Genomic DNA, 19,311 nt, shown 5'->3' with positions numbered 1-19,311 from the left:
ATGGAAAACTCCTGAGTGGTTCCTTAAGGTCAAGTGACGAGTTACTACCTACCCATCCTACCCAGGACTCCAAACTGTCCCAGCCAATTAGCTATCGCCTAGAGGACGTAAGAGCCTCATCATCTCCACTAGATGAGTCACTTCCCCTAAACCCACCCACTTTTCAGAGTTCCAAGCATTCTGGATTTTTACACACATCATATGATTTGGTCAGTAGAGGAGGATTTTGAAAACACTGGCCTTGGCCAGTGTCTAGCCATGTGCTCAAAAAGTATTTACTGAACAAGTGGACATTCCACACCACACTACTCTACACCTCCCCTTCCCCAAACTAAAAATAAATGAACTGGTGTACAATTGGACAGTTTGGGTAGTTCTGCCCAGGGAACCTTTCCCATATCCCAGTTGTTTCTTCCCAACAGTGTAGATGGGTAGACCCCATCTCTGGATGTGATAGCTCACACTTGTAGCCCCAACATCCAAGATGCTGAGACAGGAAGTCTGCTCAGTGAGTTCCAGGACAGCCTCAGATACTTGGCTACAGTATCTCAAAACACAAATGCGTGTCTCAAAAATACAAAAGAAAGAAAGAAAGGAAGGAAGGAAGGAAGGAAGGAAGGAAGGAAGGAAGGAAGGAAGGAAGGAAGGAAGGATCCCTCTGCCTCCAACTCCGTGCACTGCGATTGCAGCTATGAACCAGTACGCTGGGTCTTAGGAGTTTCTGGGGACTGAACCCAGGCTCTCATGCATAACAGCCAAGCACTCTATGAACTGAATTACATCCTCAGCCCTGCCCCCACACCCTTTTAAGGTCTTGCTCATGCTAAGGTACGTATTCTGTAGTGAGTTATGACCACTAGCCACTCTTGATTGCTCGGCAGTGATGCAGCCAGTCTCCCATGAGAATCAAAAAGCAAAGACTTCCTTCTGGTGCCTGTGCAGAGGCCATGCCTTGAAGCCACCAGCAAAACCAGCAATGCCACGGAGTGGATCAAGTCCAAATTGAGGGCTGTGTGTGTGGCCTCCCTTAGCTTCATTCCCTCAACACAGAATGCAAGAGCAGGCTATATCAGGGTTAATGAACGGTTTTATTTGCCTTGTACAGCATCAACTTTCTTACATTCTCAATTAATTTTCCATTAAAGTGCCAGACATTTCCTTAATCATGATGACATTTGTTAAAAGGAATCAGAACTTTTCTCAGAACACAGCAGTCACGAATGAACACTTTCTTACCAAACCCAGAATGGAAGCCCCTCACACTGACCTGGCAGGTTGGACAATTTGCAGACAGATTTAAATCCCCCTCTCACCTTGAGCACCAAACTAGGCTGGGACTAACACATCTAGGGATTAAAAGTCATGCTACAGAGAATTGAGAAACACCCACCTCCTGGCTGCCACCTCCTCTGAGCCATACCAGGGTGCTGCTGTTTATACATATCCAACCTTCAGAGCAATGATGACCTAGACCCCTCTGCCACCTTTTATCTCACCTTCCCTTACTCACAAAAGCCCCCAAAGTCATTACAATGAAAAGAAAGTGGGTTTCCATTACCCAGGTACTAACAATGTTCAGTAAAAATAAGGATAAACACAAAAGCTTGCTTAGTAAACACGAGCTCTCAGCGTTCAATGCAAAAAAACAAAAATAAGAAGAAGAAACCAAAAAAACTAAAATCTTAAGGCAAATACTGTTGACTTTGCACACGGGCCAGATGAATTTAGAACTCTTTACCTAGCTGCAGAGTCCCAGGAGCCTAGAGGCACTCGGTTTGTCAGCACTTGCCACTGGGAGAGGCAAGATCTTTGCATTATTGCTGAGGCTGTTGGGGTGTTTCTCTTTGGAGTTTATATACAAACACACCCAAGGCTGATGTATTTATATATATGTACACACATACAAGGCCCACTACTCTTTCTTTGTGGAAATTGAGAGTTCTACCTCAGGAAGCTGGATGCCAACCTTCGTCCCACTGTCGTTGCTAGAAGAGGAAGACAGTCGGGACTTCTTTGAGGCCAAAGACACTCCACTCCCCTGTAACTTGGCTGCCTCATCATCACTCCCAGTCACCTCATAATGACCTTTGCTCTTTGACCCCAACCCACCGAAGGTACCAAATTTCAGCTTCCCGTGTTTGCTTTTAACTTCTCCACCTGCATACTCCAAAGTCCCGGTTGGGGTGGAAGGCGCCGAGAACTCCCTCTCATCGCTGAAGGAGTTGGAGCGGTGTCTTGGCTTCTTACTTTTAAACAGTGAGAATTTGCCTTTTGGTGACGATGCTTCGGCATCTGCTTCTCCTTCCAGAGAGCCCAAGCTGGCCTTTGAGCTCTTCAGGTCCCCTTTGGACCCAGAAATGGATGCTTCTGGTGAGCCCGTGGCACCACCTTTCCCTTTAGGTTTGGAAAAGTTAAACTTGGGCATTTTGATTTTGGATTTTTTAAGTTTTACTTCTGACTCTTCCCATTCGTCTTCTCCTGCACCAGCCTGCACATTGGCCTCTACTTTAGGGAAGTTGACATCCACCCCTACTTCTCTGCCAACAAGCTCGCGGCCAGAGAAGGCAAATTTGGGGATCTTCATCTTGGGGAATGTTACTTTTCCAGATCCACTTTCCAAGTGACCTTGAGGCCCAGACACACTCAGCCCTGGACCCTGGAGTCCAGTCTGGCCTCCTTTCATGCCTCCTTCTATCTTTGGTCCTGAGAAATGAAGGTTCCCAGCAAGTTTAGATGTATCCAGGTTTAGAGAGGAGGAGACTTGGGGTCCCTTCCACTCAACCCCAGAGTCTTTGACATTCATATGCCCTTCACCCAGGTTGATATCTGGGACAGTGACACCCCCTGAAACATCTACACCTCCTTTGACTTTGGGGCCCTTCAAGCTGACACCAAAATCTGACTCTGGAGATGCCATGTTAAAGGAAGGCCCCTTGACACTGATATCAGGGACAGCCCCATGGAGACCTATTCCTGAACCTTTCAGATCTCCTTTAATTTCAGGACCAGAAAGCTGGCCCGTTGGGAGTTGCACATCACACCCAGAAGCCTTAAATCCAGGCATTTGGAGATTTCCTTCTAGGCCCTGAACACTGATGCCTGGAAGGCTTCCCCCAACTGCTGGGCCTTTCAGTTCTCCAGTGGCCCCAAGGCTCCCCTTCACTTTTGGTCCTTCCAAGTTAAAGTCCATGTTTGGTGCTGAGATCTGGGGCCCCTTCAGGTTCACATCCATCCCTGGCCCCTTCAGTTCTCCACAAACTTGTGGCCCCTTGATGTTAACGTCCAAGTCGGACCCTGGAGCAGAGATGCCAAACTGAGGCAGCTTCATGTGGGGAAATTTGACGCTACCTTCTGAGGCCTCCAAGCTGAGATCCGGGGCACCCGCAGATAGTTTAGGGCACTTGATGTCCCCAGACATGGTCAGATCTCCCTGTAGGCTTGGTCCCTTCAGGGTCACATCAGGTGCCCCCACATTAAGGGCTGCTGTGGCATCAATCCCCGGGACTTTCACACCATCTCCTCCTATCTGTACCTTTCCACCAACACCTTTGAGGTCAAGACCTGGGGCGTGCAGCTTCATGCTGGGACTGGATGCATCTAGGTCTCCCTTCAGACTTGGTCCTTTCAAGTTCAGGTCAACATCAGGCCCAGAAATTTTTGGCATAGAGAGGTCCACCGAAGGCAAGTCCACTCCTGGGCCTTTAAGAGATATATCAGGCCCTTCAAACTTAACATCTGATGTGCTCAAGCTTCCTTCAAGACCAGGGGCACTGATCTTGGGCAGTGAAAACTTGGGAAACTTGATTTTTCCTTCTGGACCTTGCAAATCGACATCAGGTCCTTCCAGACCCACACTGGGGGCATCACCCTTTATCTTTGGTCCTGTCAACTTAACATTCACATCAGGTATGGAGACTTGAGGAGCAGACACACTGAATGAGGGTGCTTTGATTTTGGCATCAGAGCCTTCGATGTTGATGTTAGGTGTCTCCACGTTTGCCTGCACCTTAGGACCTTTCAAGTTGCCCTCTAACTTTGGCCCTGAGACATCCACACCTGGCACCTTGAACTTGGGAGCCTTCACATGGATGTCAGGAGCTTCCACATTAACCCCTGGTGAAGAAATGTCCAGATCTGGTACCTTGATGTCACCCTCCAACTTAGGGCTGGGTAGGGAAGCCTCTGCTTTAAATTTAGGTGACTTGATGTCAAATTCTACATCTGGGAAGTACATTTTCCCAAACATGGTTTTCTTGGCTTTTGGAGACTTTACATCAACTTTGAGTGCAGCATCAGGCCCTGCAACACCGATATCCACATCAGGACCCTTCAGACTGGCATCAATCTCACCTCCAGGAACGTTCAAATCAAATCCCTGCTTTTTGGCCTTAACTTTAGGGCCACTCATGTGAATTTTAGGCATTTTAAACTTGCTTTTCTTGCCCTTTCCACCAAGGCTTACATCAGGGGTCTCAACACTCAGCTCTGCTTCAGGGACAGTCACATCAACTGAGGGTGTCTTGATGTCAGCTTTAGCGCTTTTTGCACCAAATCCAAACTTGGGTTTCTTAAACTTTGGAACTTTAACATCTGGACCCTCGATATTAATATCTGGGCTCTCCATGCGGACGTCTAAACTTGGAGTTTCTAAATCAACTTTGGGTCCCTTAAGGTCCACTTCGCCACCTCCTAACTTAGGCCCAGAAACACCGATTTTTGGTGTCTTGAGGTGCACATTAACATCAGGTCCAGTTATTTTAGGAGCAGATACATCCAGTGATGGCATCTTCAAGTTAGGGCCACTGAGTTTCGCATCAGGGCCTTCAAAATCTAGACTTGGACCTTTCAGGTCTACTTCAGGTCCTTTGAGACTACCTTCAATCTTGGGAACAGACACATCAAAGTCTCCTTTTACTTTGGGTCCTTTTAACTCCAGATCCACATCAGGCATAGATATCTTTGGAGCCTTGATGCTAATCTCCGGCATCTTGAATTTAGGACCCTTCAATTTTGCATCAGGACCTTCAATATTCACATCTGGAACATCAATATCCACCTTGGGTCCTGAGACATCAATGTCAGCCTTTGGCAGGCTCACATCTACTTCAGGACCCTCTCCCTTGAAGCCAGGCATGCTGAACTTGGGCATTTTCACCTTGGGCATCTTCAGGTGCCAGTCTGGACCATGAACATCCACATCTGGAGCATTGATGTCCACTTTGGGGCCTTTGATGTCAACTTCAGGAACTTTAACCTCACCTTCCACTTTGGGCAGGGACACGTCCACATCACCCTTCACTTTAGGGCCTTTCAGGTTTAGATCAATGTCTGGCATGGAGATCTTGGGGGCTTTGATGTTAATCTCTGGCATTTTGAACTTAGATCCCTTCAGTTTTGCATCAGGACCTTCAATATTTACATCAGGAACATCAATGTCTACATTAGGTCCTTTGATATCAATTTCTGGGCCCTTGAGGTCACCTTCTACTTTGGGCAGGGAAACATCCACATCTCCCTTTAGTTTGGGACCTTTGAGATGCAAATCAGGCATGGAGATCTTGGGAGCCTTGATGTTCATCTCTGGCATCTTGAACTTAGGACCCTTCAGTTTTGCATCAGGACCTTCAATATTCACATCTGGAACATCAATGTCCACCTTGGGTCCTGAGACATCAATGTCAGCCTTTGGCAAGTTCACATCCACTTCAGGACCCTCTCCCTTGAAGCCAGGCATGCTGAACTTGGGCATTTTCACCTTGGGCATCTTCAGGTGCCAGTCTGGACCATGAACGTCCACATCTGGAGCACTGATGTCCACTTTGGGACCTTTGATGTCAACTTCAGGGCCTTTGAGGTCTCCTTCCACTTTGGACAGAGAAACATCTACATCACCCTTCACCTTCGGCCCTTTCAGGTTCAAGTCAACTTCTGGCATTGAGATCTTGGGTGCCTTGAGGTGGAGATCAGGCATTTTAAACTTGGGGCCCTTCAGCTTCCCTTCTGGACCATGAATGTCAATGTCAGGAGTGTCAATGTCCAGTTTAGGGCCTTTGACATCCAGTTTGGGACCTTTCAAATCCCCTTCTATGTCCAAATCTCCCCTTATTTTAGGTCCTTTCATGTTCAAATCAATGTCACTCATTGAAATTTGAGGGGTCTTAAAATGGACATCTGGCATCTTAAATTTGGGACCTTTGAGCTTTCCTTCAGGACCCTCAATGTCTATCTCTGGCCCTTTGAGATCACCTTCCATCTTAGGTAGTGCAAGGTCCACATCTCCTTTTACCTTGGGTCCTTTAAGGTTTAAGTCAAAGTCAGGCATGGAAATCTTGGGAGCTTTGATGTGCATATCTGGTATTTTAAATTTGGGTCCCTTTAATTTCCCTTCTGGGCCATCAATATTGATGTCAGGAGTATCGATATCCACACTGGGACCCTTTATATCAATAGCAGGGCCTTTTAGTTCACCTTCCATTTTAGGCAAGGAAGCATCCACATCTCCCTTCAGTTTAGGCCCTTTCAAGTGCAAATCAATGTCAGGCATGGAGATCTTGGGAGCCTTGATGTTCATCTCTGGCATCTTGAACTTGGGACCCTTCAGTTTTGCATCAGGACCTTCAATATTCACATCTGGAACATCAATGTCCACCTTGGGCCCTGAGACATCAATGTCAGCCTTCGGCAGCTTCACATCCACTTCAGGACCCTCTCCCTTGAAGCCAGGCATGCTGAACTTGGGCATTTTCACCTTGGGCATCTTCAGGTGCCAGTCTGGACCATGAACGTCCACATCTGGAGCACTGATGTCCACTTTGGGACCTTTGATATCAACTTCAGGAACTTTAATCTCTCCTTCCACTTTGGGCAGAGAAACATCTACATCACTCTTCACCTTCGGCCCTTTCAGGTTCAAGTCAACTTCTGGCATTGAGATCTTGGGTGCCTTGAGGTGAAGATCAGGCATTTTGAACTTGGGGCCCTTCAGCTTCCCTTCTGGACCATGAATGTCAATGTCAGGAGTGTCGATGTCTACCTTGGCTCCTGAGACATCAATGTCAGCTTTCGAAAGGTTCACATCTACTTCAGGACCCTCTCCCTTGAAACCAGGCATGCTGAACTTGGGCATTTTCACCTTGGGCATCTTCAGGTGCCAGTCTGGACCATGAACATCAACATCTGGAGCATTAATGTCCATTTTGGGGCCTTTGATGTCAACTTCAGGGCCCTTGAGGTCACCTTCTACTTTGGGCAGGGAAACATCTACATCTCCCTTTAATTTGGGACCCTTGAGATGCAAATCAGGCATGGAGATCTTGGGAGCCTTGATGTTCATCTCTGGCATCTTGAACTTAGGACCCTTCAGTTTTGCATCAGGACCTTCAATATTCACATCTGGAACATCAATGTCCACCTTGGGTCCTGAGACATCAATGTCAGCCTTTGGCAGGCTCACATCTACTTCAGGACCCTCTCCCTTGAAGCCAGGCATGCTGAACTTGGGCATTTTTATTTTGGGCATCTTCAGGTGCCAGTCTGGACCATGAACATCTACATCTGGAGCATCAATGTCCACTTTGGGGCCTTTGATGTCAACTTCAGGAACTTTAATCTCACCTTCCACTTTGGGCAGGGACACGTCCACATCACCCTTCACTTTGGGGCCTTTAAGGTTAAGATCAATGTCTGGCATAGAGATCTTGGGGGCTTTGATGTTCATCTCAGGCATCTTAAACTTAGGACCTTTCAACTTTCCTTCAGGTCCTTCAATGCTCACATCAGGGCCTTCAATGTCCACCTTGGGTCCTGAGACATCAATGTCAGCCTTTGGCAGGTTCACATCCACTTCTGGGCCTTCTGCCTTGAAGCCAGGCATGCTGAACTTGGGCATTTTCACCTTGGGCATCTTCAGGTGCCAGTCTGGACCATGAACATCAACATCTGGAGCATTAATGTCCATTTTGGGGCCTTTGATGTCAACTTCAGGGCCCTTGAGGTCACCTTCTACTTTGGGCAGGGAAACATCCACATCTCCCTTTAGTTTGGGACCCTTGAGATGCAAATCAGGCATGGAGATCTTGGGAGCCTTGATGTTCATCTCTGGCATCTTGAACTTAGGACCCTTCAGTTTTGCATCAGGACCTTCAATATTCACATCTGGAACATCAATGTCCACCTTGGGTCCTGAGACATCAATGTCAGCCTTTGGCAGGCTCACATCTACTTCAGGACCCTCTCCCTTGAAGCCAGGCATGCTGAACTTGGGCATTTTCATCTTGGGCATCTTCAGGTGCCAGTCTGGACCATGGACATCCACATCTGGAGCATCAATGTCCACTTTGGGGCCTTTGATGTCAACTTCAGGAACTTTAATCTCACCTTCCACTTTGGGCAAGGACACGTCCACATCACCCTTTACTTTAGGGCCTTTCAGGTTTAGATCAATGTCTGGCATGGAGATCTTGGGGGCTTTGATGTTCATCTCGGGCATCTTAAACTTGGGGCCTTTCAGTTTACCCTCTGGACCTTCAATGCTAACTTCAGGAATGTCAATGTTCACTTTAGGGCCAGTAATATCCACATCTGGACCCTTGAGGTCACCTTCTACTTTGGGCAAGGACACATCCACATCACCCTTCAATTTTGGGCCTTTAAGATTCAGATCAATGTCAGGCATGGAGATCTTGGGAGCCTTGATGTTCATCTCTGGCATCTTGAACTTAGGACCCTTCAGTTTTGCATCAGGACCTTCAATATTCACATCTGGAACATCAATGTCCACCTTGGGTCCTGAGACATCAATGTCAGCTTTGGGCAAATTAACATCCACTTCAGGGCCCTCTCCCTTGAATCCAGGCATGCTGAATTTGGGCATTTTCACTTTGGGCATCTTCAGGTGCCAATCTGGCCCATGAACATCCACATCTGGAGCATCAATGTCCGCTTTGGGGCCTTTGATGTCAACTTTTGGCCCTTTAAGATCTCCTTCAAGTTTGGGAAGAGATACATCTACATCACCTTTTACCTTGGGACCTTTCAGGTTTAAGTCAATGTCAGGCATAGAGATCTTGGGTGCTTTGATGTTCATCTCAGGCATCTTAAATTTGGGACCTTTTAAGCTTCCCTCTGGACACTCTACATTGAGTTCTGGGCCCTCGATATTCATACTGGGACCTTCTAGATTGATGTCTCCTTTTGGTAAATCCATAGCCACATCAGGTCCTTCTGCTTTTATGCCAGACACACTGAACTTGGGCATTTTCATCTTGGGCATCTTCAGATTCCATTCTGGACCATGAACGTCCACATCAGGTGCATTAATTTGAACCTCTGGTGCTTTAATGTCCACTTTAGGGCTTTTAAAGTCTCCTTCTAAATTTGGGCCTGCTACATCTAAGTCTCCTTTGACCTTAGGACCTTTCAAATTTAGCTCCACATCAGGCATAGAAACTTTGGGAGATGAAATACTCAGGAAAGGCATTTTAAACTTGGATCCTTTCACTTTGCCTTGTACTTCAACTTCTGGAGCATTAATGTCAACTTTTGGAGCTGTTACATCAACATCTGGCTTTTTAACTTTGACATCCATGTCAGGTGTCTGAACTTTGGATCCAGAAAAATTAAATTTAGGGAGCTTAAAACGAGATTTCTTTGATTTCCCTTCAATATTAACCTTGGGAGCAGAAATGTCCACTTCTGGGCCCTTCACATCTAACTTGGGAGTTTTAATTTCACCCTCCAGTTTGGGTCCAGAGATATCAACATCTCCCTTAAGCTTTGAGCCCTTTAAATTCAAGTCAATTTCAGGCATAGAGATCTTGGGCATGTTGACATGCATGTCAGGCATTTTCAGTTTGGGGCCTTTTAATTTGCCCTCAGGACCATGAATGTCAACATCTGGAGCATTTAGATCTAACTTTGGGTCCTTTATGTCAAGAGAAGGCCCTTTCAAATCACCTTCAACACTTGGAAGTGAAACATCCACATCTCCTTTCACTTTGGGGCCTTTAATGTTAAGGTCCAAATCTGGCATTGAGATCTTAGGAGCTTTGATGTTCACCTCTGGCATCTTGAACTTAGGACCCTTCAGTTTTGCATCAGGACCTTCAATATTCACATCTGGAACATCAATGTCCACCTTGGGTCCTGAGACATCAATGTCAGCTTTTGGCAGGCTCACATCTACTTCAGGACCCTCTCCCTTGAAGCCAGGCATGCTGAACTTGGGCATTTTTATTTTGGGCATCTTCAGGTGCCAGTCTGGACCATGAACATCTACATCTGGAGCATCAATGTCCACTTTGGGGCCTTTGATGTCAACTTCAGGAACTTTAATCTCACCTTCCACTTTGGGCAGGGACACGTCCACATCACCCTTCACTTTAGGGCCTTTAAGGTTAAGATCAATGTCTGGCATGGAGATCTTGGGGGCTTTGATGTTCATCTCAGGCATCTTAAACTTAGGACCTTTCAACTTTCCTTCAGGTCCTTCAATGCTCACATCAGGGCCTTCAATGTCCACCTTGGGTCCTGAGACATCAATGTCAGCCTTTGGCAAGTTTACATCCACTTCTGGGCCTTCTGCCTTGAAGCCAGGCATGCTGAACTTGGGCATTTTCACCTTGGGCATCTTCAGGTGCCAGTCTGGACCATGAACATCAACATCTGGAGCATTAATGTCCATTTTGGGGCCTTTGATGTCAACTTCAGGGCCCTTGAGGTCACCTTCTACTTTGGGCAGGGAAACATCCACATCTCCCTTTAGTTTGGGACCCTTGAGATGCAAATCAGGCATGGAGATCTTGGGAGCCTTGATGTTCATCTCTGGCATCTTGAACTTAGGACCCTTCAGTTTTGCATCAGGACCTTCAATATTCACATCTGGAACATCAATGTCCACCTTGGGTCCTGAGACATCAATGTCAGCCTTTGGCAGGCTCACATCTACTTCAGGACCCTCTCCCTTGAAGCCAGGCATGCTGAACTTGGGCATTTTTATTTTGGGCATCTTCAGGTGCCAGTCTGGACCATGAACATCTACATCTGGAGCATCAATGTCCACTTTGGGGCCTTTGATGTCAACTTCAGGAACTTTAATCTCACCTTCCACTTTGGGCAGGGACACGTCCACATCACCCTTCACTTTGGGGCCTTTAAGGTTAAGATCAATGTCTGGCATAGAGATCTTGGGGGCTTTGATGTTCATCTCAGGCATCTTAAACTTAGGACCTTTCAACTTTCCTTCAGGTCCTTCAATGCTCACATCAGGGCCTTCAATGTCCACCTTGGGTCCTGAGACATCAATGTCAGCCTTTGGCAGGTTCACATCCACTTCTGGGCCTTCTGCTTTGAAGCCAGGCATGCTGAACTTGGGCATTTTCATCTTGGGCATCTTCAGGTGCCAGTCTGGACCATGAACATCAACATCTGGAGCATTGATGTCCATTTTGGGGCCTTTGATGTCAACTTCAGGAACTTTAATCTCACCTTCCACTTTGGGCAGGGAAACATCGACATCTCCCTTTAGTTTGGGACCCTTGAGATGCAAATCAGGCATGGAGATCTTGGGAGCCTTGATGTTCATCTCTGGCATCTTGAACTTAGGACCCTTCAGTTTACCTTCTGGTCCTTCAATCTCAATGTCTGGTCCACTTAGGTCCACATTTGGCCCTTTGAGGTCTCCTTCCAATTTGGGAACATCTACATCAACCTCACCCTTTATCTTTGGACTCTTTAAGTGAAGATCAATGTCTGGCATGGAAATTTTGGGAGCTTTAAAGTGCATGTCTGGCATCTTGAATTTAGGACTTTTCCATTTACCTTCTGGGCCTTCCACAGCTACTTCTGGCATGTCAACATCCAATTTGGGGCCCTTGACATCCAGTTCTGGACCCTTTAAGTCTCCCTCAAGTTTTGGGACTGAAACATCAATATCTCCTTTGATTTTAGAACCCTTTAAGTTGAAATCAACATCAGGCATGGAGATCTTAGGAGCCTTGAAGTGCATGTCAGGCATCTTAAACTTAGGACCTTTCAGCTTTCCTTCTGGCCCTTCAATGCTCACATCAGGGCCTTCAATGTCCACCTTGGGTCCTGAGACATCAATGTCAGCCTTTGGCAGGTTCACATCCACTTCTGGGCCTTCTGCTTTGAAGCCAGGCATGCTGAACTTGGGCATTTTCATCTTGGGCATCTTCAGGTGCCAATCTGGCCCATGAACATCCACATCTGGAGCACTGATGTCCACTTTGGGTCCTTTGATGTCCACATCTGGCACTTTCATTTCACCTTCTAGCTTGGGCACTGTCACATCCACATCCCCCTTGACTTTGGGGCCTTTCAAGTTTAAGTCCACATCAGGCATGGAGATCTTAGGAGTCTTGAAGTGCATGTCAGGCATCTTAAACTTGGGACCCTTCAACTTCGCATCAGGACATTCCAGGTCAACATCGGGTACTTCCACATCCACGCTGGGACCTTTTAATTCTCCTTCTAGTTTTGGCACTGTCACGTCGAGATCCCCCTTGACTTTGGGGCCTTTCAAATGTAAGTCTACATCAGGCATGGAGATCTTAGGGGTCTTGAAGTGCATGTCAGGCATCTTAAACTTGGGGCCCTTCAACTTTGCCTCAGGACATTCCAGGTCAACATCAGGTACTTCTACATTCACATTGGGGCCTTTCAAATCTCCTTCCAGTTTTGGAACAGTCACATCCATATCCCCTTTGACCTTAGGCCCTTTCAAGTGCAGGTCCACATCAGGCATGGAGATCTTAGGAGCCTTGAAGTGCATGTCAGGCATCTTAAACTTGGGGCCTTTCAGCTTTCCTTCTGGCCCTTCAATGCTCACATCAGGGCCTTCAATGTCCACCTTGGGTCCTGAGACATCAATGTCAGCCTTTGGCAGGTTCACATCCACTTCTGGGCCTTCTGCTTTGAAGCCAGGCATGCTGAACTTGGGCATTTTCATCTTGGGCATCTTCAGGTGCCAATCTGGCCCATGAACATCCACATCTGGAGCACTGATGTCCACTTTGGGTCCTTTGATGTCCACATCTGGCACTTTCATTTCACCTTCTAGCTTGGGCACTGTCACATCCACATCCCCCTTGACTTTGGGGCCTTTCAAGTTTAAGTCCACATCAGGCATGGAGATCTTAGGAGCCTTGAAGTGCATGTCAGGCATCTTAAACTTGGGACCCTTCAACTTTGCATCAGGACATTCCAGGTCAACATCGGGTACTTCCACATCCACGCTGGGACCTTTTAATTCTCCTTCTAGTTTTGGCATTGTCATGTCGAGATCCCCTTTGACTTTGGGGCCTTTCAAATGTAAGTCTACATCAGGCATGGAGATCTTAGGGGTCTTGAAGTGCATGTCAGGCATCTTAAACTTGGGGCCCTTCAACTTTGCCTCAGGACATTCCAGGTCAACATCAGGCACTTCCACATCTACGCTGGGGCCTTTGATATCAACTTGAGGACCTCTGAGATCAGCTTCCATTTCTGGCACAGAAGCATCTATCTCTCCTTTCAGTTTGGGCCCCTTCAAATTCAAGTCCACATCAGGCATGGAGATCTTGGGAGCCTTAATATTGAACTTGGGCATCTTAAATTTGGAGCCTTTCAGTTTTGCATCAGGACCTTCTATATTCACATCAGGAACATCAATGTCCACCTTTGGCCCTGAGACATCAATGTCAGCCTTTGGCAGGTTCACATCCACTTCTGGGCCTTCTGCTTTGAAGCCAGGCATGCTGAACTTGGGCATTTTCACCTTGGGCATCTTCAGGTGCCAATCTGGCCCATGAACATCCACATCTGGAGCACTGATGTCCACTTTGGGTCCTTTGATGTCCACATCTGGCACTTTCATTTCACCTTCTAGCTTGGGCACTGTCACATCCACATCCCCCTTGACTTTGGGGCCTTTCAAGTTTAAGTCCACATCAGGCATGGAGATCTTAGGAGTCTTGAAGTGCATGTCAGGCATCTTAAACTTGGGACCCTTCAACTTCCCTTCTGGACATTCAATATCAATATCACCAACATCCACATCCACCTTAGGGACTTTAACATCAACTTCAGGACCTTTCAAATTTCCTTCCACTTTTGGAAGAGAAACATCTACATCACTTTTCAGTTTAGGTCCTTTCAGATTAAGACCAACATCAGGCATAGAGATTTTGTGTGTCTGTATATTCATGCTCGGCATCTTGAACTTGGGGCCCTTTAGTTTCCCTTCTGGAGCTTCAATATTCACATCTGGAACATCAATGTTCACTTTGGGTCCTGAGACATCAATGTTGGCCTTTTGAAGATTTACATCCACTTCAGGGCCCTCTCCTTTGAAGCCAGGCATAGTGAACTTGGGCATTTTTACCTTAGGCATCTTCAGGTGCCAGTCTGGGCCGTGAACATCCACATCTGGTACATCTACTTGGGGGCCTTTGATATCAACAGCAGGAGCTTTTATTTCTCCTCCCACTTTTGGAACATCATAGTCTCCTTTCACTTTAGGGCCTTTCAAATTCAAGCTAACATCTGGCATGGATATCTTCTGAGGCTTTATATTCATTTCTGGCATCTTAAATTTTGGCCCTTTTAGTTTTGTATCTGGACCTTCAATATTTACATCTGGAACATTAATGTCCACCTTGGGTCCTGAGACATCGATGTTGGCCTTAGGGATGTCAACTTCTGGGCCTTCTCCTTTGAAGCCAGGCATACTGAACTTGGGCATTTTCATTTTAGGCATCTTAAGGTGCCAGTCTGGGCCATGAACTTCAACATCTGGAGCATCAATGCCAACTTTGTGCCCTTTAACATCCACATCTGGAACTTTTATTTCACCCTCTACATCAGGCAATGATACATCCACATCTGCTTTTCCTTTGGGCCCCTTAATATTCAAGTCCACATCAGGCATGGAGATCTTAGGAGCCTTGAAGTGCATGTCAGGCATCTTAAACTTAGGACCTTTCAGCTTTCCTTCTGGCCCTTCAATGCTCACATCAGGGCCTTCAACGTCCACCTTGGGTCCTGAGACATCAATGTCAGCCTTTGGCAGGTTCACATCCACTTCTGGGCCTTCTGCTTTGAAGCCAGGCATGCTGAACTTGGGCATTTTCATCTTGGGCATCTTCAGGTGCCAATCTGGCCCATGAACATCCACATCTGGAGCACTGATGTCCACTTTGGGTCCTTTGATGTCCACATCTGGCACTTTCATTTCACCTTCTAGCTTGGGCACTGTCACATCCACATCCCCCTTGACTTTGGGGCCTTTCAAGTTTAAGTCCACATCAGGCATGGAGATCTTAGGGGCCTTGATGTTCATCTCAGGCATCTTAAACTTAGGACCTTTCAACTTTCCTTCTGGTCCTTCAATGCTCACATCAGGGCCTTCAATGTCAACCTTGGGTGCTGAGACATCAATGTCAGCCTTAGGCAGGTTCACATCCACATCTGGACCCTCACCTTTGAGAGTAGGCATACTGAACTTAGGCATTTTCATCTTTGGCATTTTCAGGCTCCAGTCTGGGCCCTGACCTTCCCCATCTGGTGATTTAATATCTACCTTCGGACCTTTGATGTCCACATCTGGTACTTTCATCTCTCCCTCTATTTTTGGTGCAGTCATGTCTAGATTTCCTTTCATTTTGGGTCCTTTGAGGTCCAGGTCCACATCTGGTAGAGACACCTTTGGAGCCTTGAAATGCATCTCAGGCATCTTAAACTTGGGGCCTTTCAACTTCCCTTCAGGTCCTTCAAGGTTCAAATCTGGAGCACTAATATCTAGTTTTGGTACAGAAATGTCCATATCAGCCTTGGGCATGTTCACATCCAACTCTGGGCCTTCTCCTTTGAGACTAGGCATGCTAAATTTGGGCATTTTAATCTTTGGCATTTTCAAGTTCCAATCAGGACTCTGAATGTCAACATCTGGAGCACTGACATCTACTTTGGGGCCTTTCAAGTCTCCTTCAATCTTTGGCATTGTGACATCATACTCTCCTTTTACCTTGGGGCCTTTCATATGCAAATCTACATCAGGCATGGAGATCTTTGGGGCCTTTATATTCATCTCAGGCGTCTTCAGCTTAGGACCCTTCAGTTTTCCTTCAGGTCCTTCAATGTTCACATCTGGTGCTTTGACATCTACCTTGGATCCTGAGACATCAATGTTGGCCTTAGGGAGATTCACCTCCACATCTGAACTCTCTGCCTTGAAGCCTGGCATACCAAACTTGGGCGTTTTTATCTTTGGCATCTTCATGTGCCATTCGGGACCTTGAACATCCACATTCGGGGCATCAATGTCCAGTTTGGCACTTTTAAGTTCAACATCAGGAACTTTAATCTCACCTTCAGGCCTTGGCACGGTGACATCATATTCTCCCTTTACACTGGGGCCTTTTAAGTGTAAGTCCACATCTGGCATGGAGATCTTTGGAGCTCTGATATTCATTTCAGGCATTTTAAACTTAGGTCCTTTCAGTTTCCCTTCTGGTCCCTCAATGCTCACATCTGGAGCACTGACCTCCACCTTAGGCCCAGAAATGTCCATATCTGCCTTGGGCAGATTCACATTCACTTCTGGGCCCTCTGCTTTGAACCCTGGCACACTGAATTTGGGCATCTTCATCTTGGGTATCTTCAGGTCTGGGCCATGAACATTCACTTCTGGGGCATCAGCGTCCACTTGGAGGCCTTTCAGGTCACCCTCAAGCTTTGGTGTTGTGACATCACACTCTCCCTTCACCTTTGCGCCTTTGATGTGCAGATCTACATCAGGTATGGAAACCTTTGGAGTCTTGACACTCACTTCAGGAAGATCAATATCAGGACCTTTAAGTTTGCCCCCCAGACTCTCCATGTTGGCACTTGGGGCTTCTATGTTGACCTTAGGCCCTGAAATACTGATGTCTCCTTTCGGTAGAGCCACATCTACATCTGGGCCTTCTCCTTTTACCCCTGGGACACTGAACTTGGGCATCTTCATCTTGGGCGTTTTCAAGTTCCATTCTGGGCCATGCACTTCCACATCTGGGGCACTAATATCCATTTTGGGGCCTTGGACATCAAGTTCAGGGACTTTGATTTTCCCTTCTACTTTGGGTAGCACAACATCTACACCCCCTTTCCCTTTAGGCGCAGCTACATTTAGGTCTACATCTGCCATAGATATCCTACAGGCCCCTATTTTTCCAGAAGGGCTGCTGAGCTTGGGCCCTGTCAAGGTCCCCTCTAAGTTTGGTGTCTCTATGTCCACTTTGGGGCCTTTAACTGCCACATGAGGGCCTTTAACATCACCTTTGACCTCAGGAGCAGACACCTTCATATCGCCTTTCAGTTTACAAGAGCCAAGGCTCAGATCCACATCCTGCATGGAGATTTTAGGTTTCTGGACAATCATTTCAGGTGTCTTGACTTTAGCACCCTTTATCTTCCCTTCTAGCCCACCAATAGCAATCTCAGGCTGACTAACATCCCCAGAGACCCCAGGAAGGGTCACTTCACCTGTGGGCACTGTCACATCAACGCCAACTCCCTCTCCCTTGGAACCTGATGCAGAGAATTTAGGGACTTTCATCTTGGGCAAATTCAGTTTGCCTCCTAGCCCATGAATGTCGACATCAGGGGTTCCAACTTCCACACTGGGACCAGTGATGCTGCCCTCAATTTTGGAAGCAGAGGCATCCATTCCTATGTTCCCCTGCAGCTTGGTACCTTTCAGACCTAAGTCACTTTCGAGTGATGGCCCAGTGATTTGGGGACCCTTCAGCTTCCCCCCAAGGCTCTCAATATTGACAGAAGGGGCACTGACTTCCAGGTGAGGGGCCTGAATGTTCCCACCAATGGCCAAACCTGGCTTGTCACTTTTATGTCCCACAGAGAACTCAGGTGCGGAAACACTCAGCCCTGCCTCTGGTATCTGACCCTCCGGGCCTGCTGAGACACCAAATTTTGGCATCTTCATGGTTGGAATTTTAATTTTCCCAATATCACCACTCTGGATGGAAGGACCCTGTACCTCTACTGAGCCAGTCCCAAGAGAAGACGAAATGTCCACCCCTGGAACTTGGATCCCTCCTTTGCCACCCAAGTCCAAGCCTTTTGCACTGACATTGACACCGGGGCTTCCCACCTTTATCCCAGGTACGGTGACCTGGAATTTTGATTGGCCAGCACCTTCGAGCTCTGGTCCTGAAGCAGAAATGGCCCCTGCCCGGATATCCATGGCAGAGCCAGGGGTTGGAGAAACTGCCCCCGATCCTGAGGGCAGTCTGATCACCGTCTTCCCAGACTGGATTTCTACATCTGTGTTGGCGATTTCAGTCACTTCGTGCTTTGGTATCTTGATCATGAACTCAGGGCTGCTGATGTCGATGTCCTTCACTCCTTCCCGACCGGTCACATCCACAGTGTAGGCTGTGACCCTTCTAGTCACCGTGATGGTACGGCTCTGGGTCTCCCCAAGGTCCCCTTCTACGCCATCCTCCGACTTCAGTCGTGGCTTGATCTTTGTGGTGTAGATGCGCTGGTAGTCTTCATCATCCCCGCTCTGCAGAAAGACACGCCCAGCAGAAGTTGCAGCAAAGCCCGCCTGAGTTGGCAGATGCCTGGCCGCAGCCTAGCCAACAACAGGGTTGCTTGTTTCTCAAAGATGCTCAGAACATAACAGAGTTCCAGAGAGTCTCCTGGGACAGAACACAGGGGACTGAAGAAAGGAGCTGACAGTCACATTACAAGAGGAAAAGAGAAACTATCTGGAAGAAAATTCTGGAAAGCAAAGGTCATAGATTCCTGAACTGTGCTCCCAGGAAGAGACTCTACCACCCAGTGGTACTTCAAATCAACCTGTTCCAGGGACCCATCCCAAACAGACTCTTCATCCTTCAACTCTCAACTTGCAGACTTGCTTGGTTAAGGTCCCCCAAGAGCCTTTGCATACCGGAGCATTTGTGAAGCCTGAAGGCCTGGCCGTGTTTGGGAATACTTTCACAATTAGGACACATGGTTTATTCCATAAGCAAGCCATGAGGAGTAAAGAAGCCTTTCCCACGAGCCCTACGCTGCTCATCTTCTCACGCACAGAAAGTAGAGAGACAGGTTGAACACCAGTGAAAACGCTTCAAAAACTCTAGTAAAGCAATCGGCCTTCCCCTTGGCATCTAAGCCCCCAACACTTGAGCTGGTTCCCAAGCCATGGCACAGTCTCAAGAGACCAAAAGAACACAAGACTTGTAAGAACAGAATCAGCCGCATGCCACAACATAGGCAGGAAGAAAGCAGCAGAGAGAAGTCAGA

The 19,311-nt window shown here is 47.3% G+C and overlaps 1 protein-coding gene across 2 annotated transcripts in view; it reads right to left on the bottom strand.

Moving 5' to 3' along the window:
* Positions 1 to 19,311, bottom strand: part of Ahnak (AHNAK nucleoprotein) — an 86,957-nt gene that overhangs the window by 55,711 nt on the left and 11,935 nt on the right. Inside the window, exon 5 of one of the 2 annotated variants that reach the window (XM_075973451.1) lies at positions 1,070 to 18,565. The exons of the other annotated variant lie outside the window; for it this stretch is intronic. Coding sequence (XP_075829566.1) covers positions 1,913 to 18,565 — 16,653 coding nt within the window. The 3' untranslated portion in view covers positions 1,070 to 1,912. Of the gene's footprint in view, positions 1 to 1,069; positions 18,566 to 19,311 lie in introns of those variants that run through there. 2 annotated transcript variants of the gene reach the window in all.

Source organism: Microtus pennsylvanicus, chromosome 5, assembly GCF_037038515.1.
Source record: "Microtus pennsylvanicus isolate mMicPen1 chromosome 5, mMicPen1.hap1, whole genome shotgun sequence".
Classification (NCBI taxonomy): domain Eukaryota; kingdom Metazoa; phylum Chordata; class Mammalia; order Rodentia; family Cricetidae; genus Microtus; species Microtus pennsylvanicus.
Note: the sequence above shows the minus strand (reverse complement) of the source record. Positions and strands in the feature narration are given on the sequence as shown.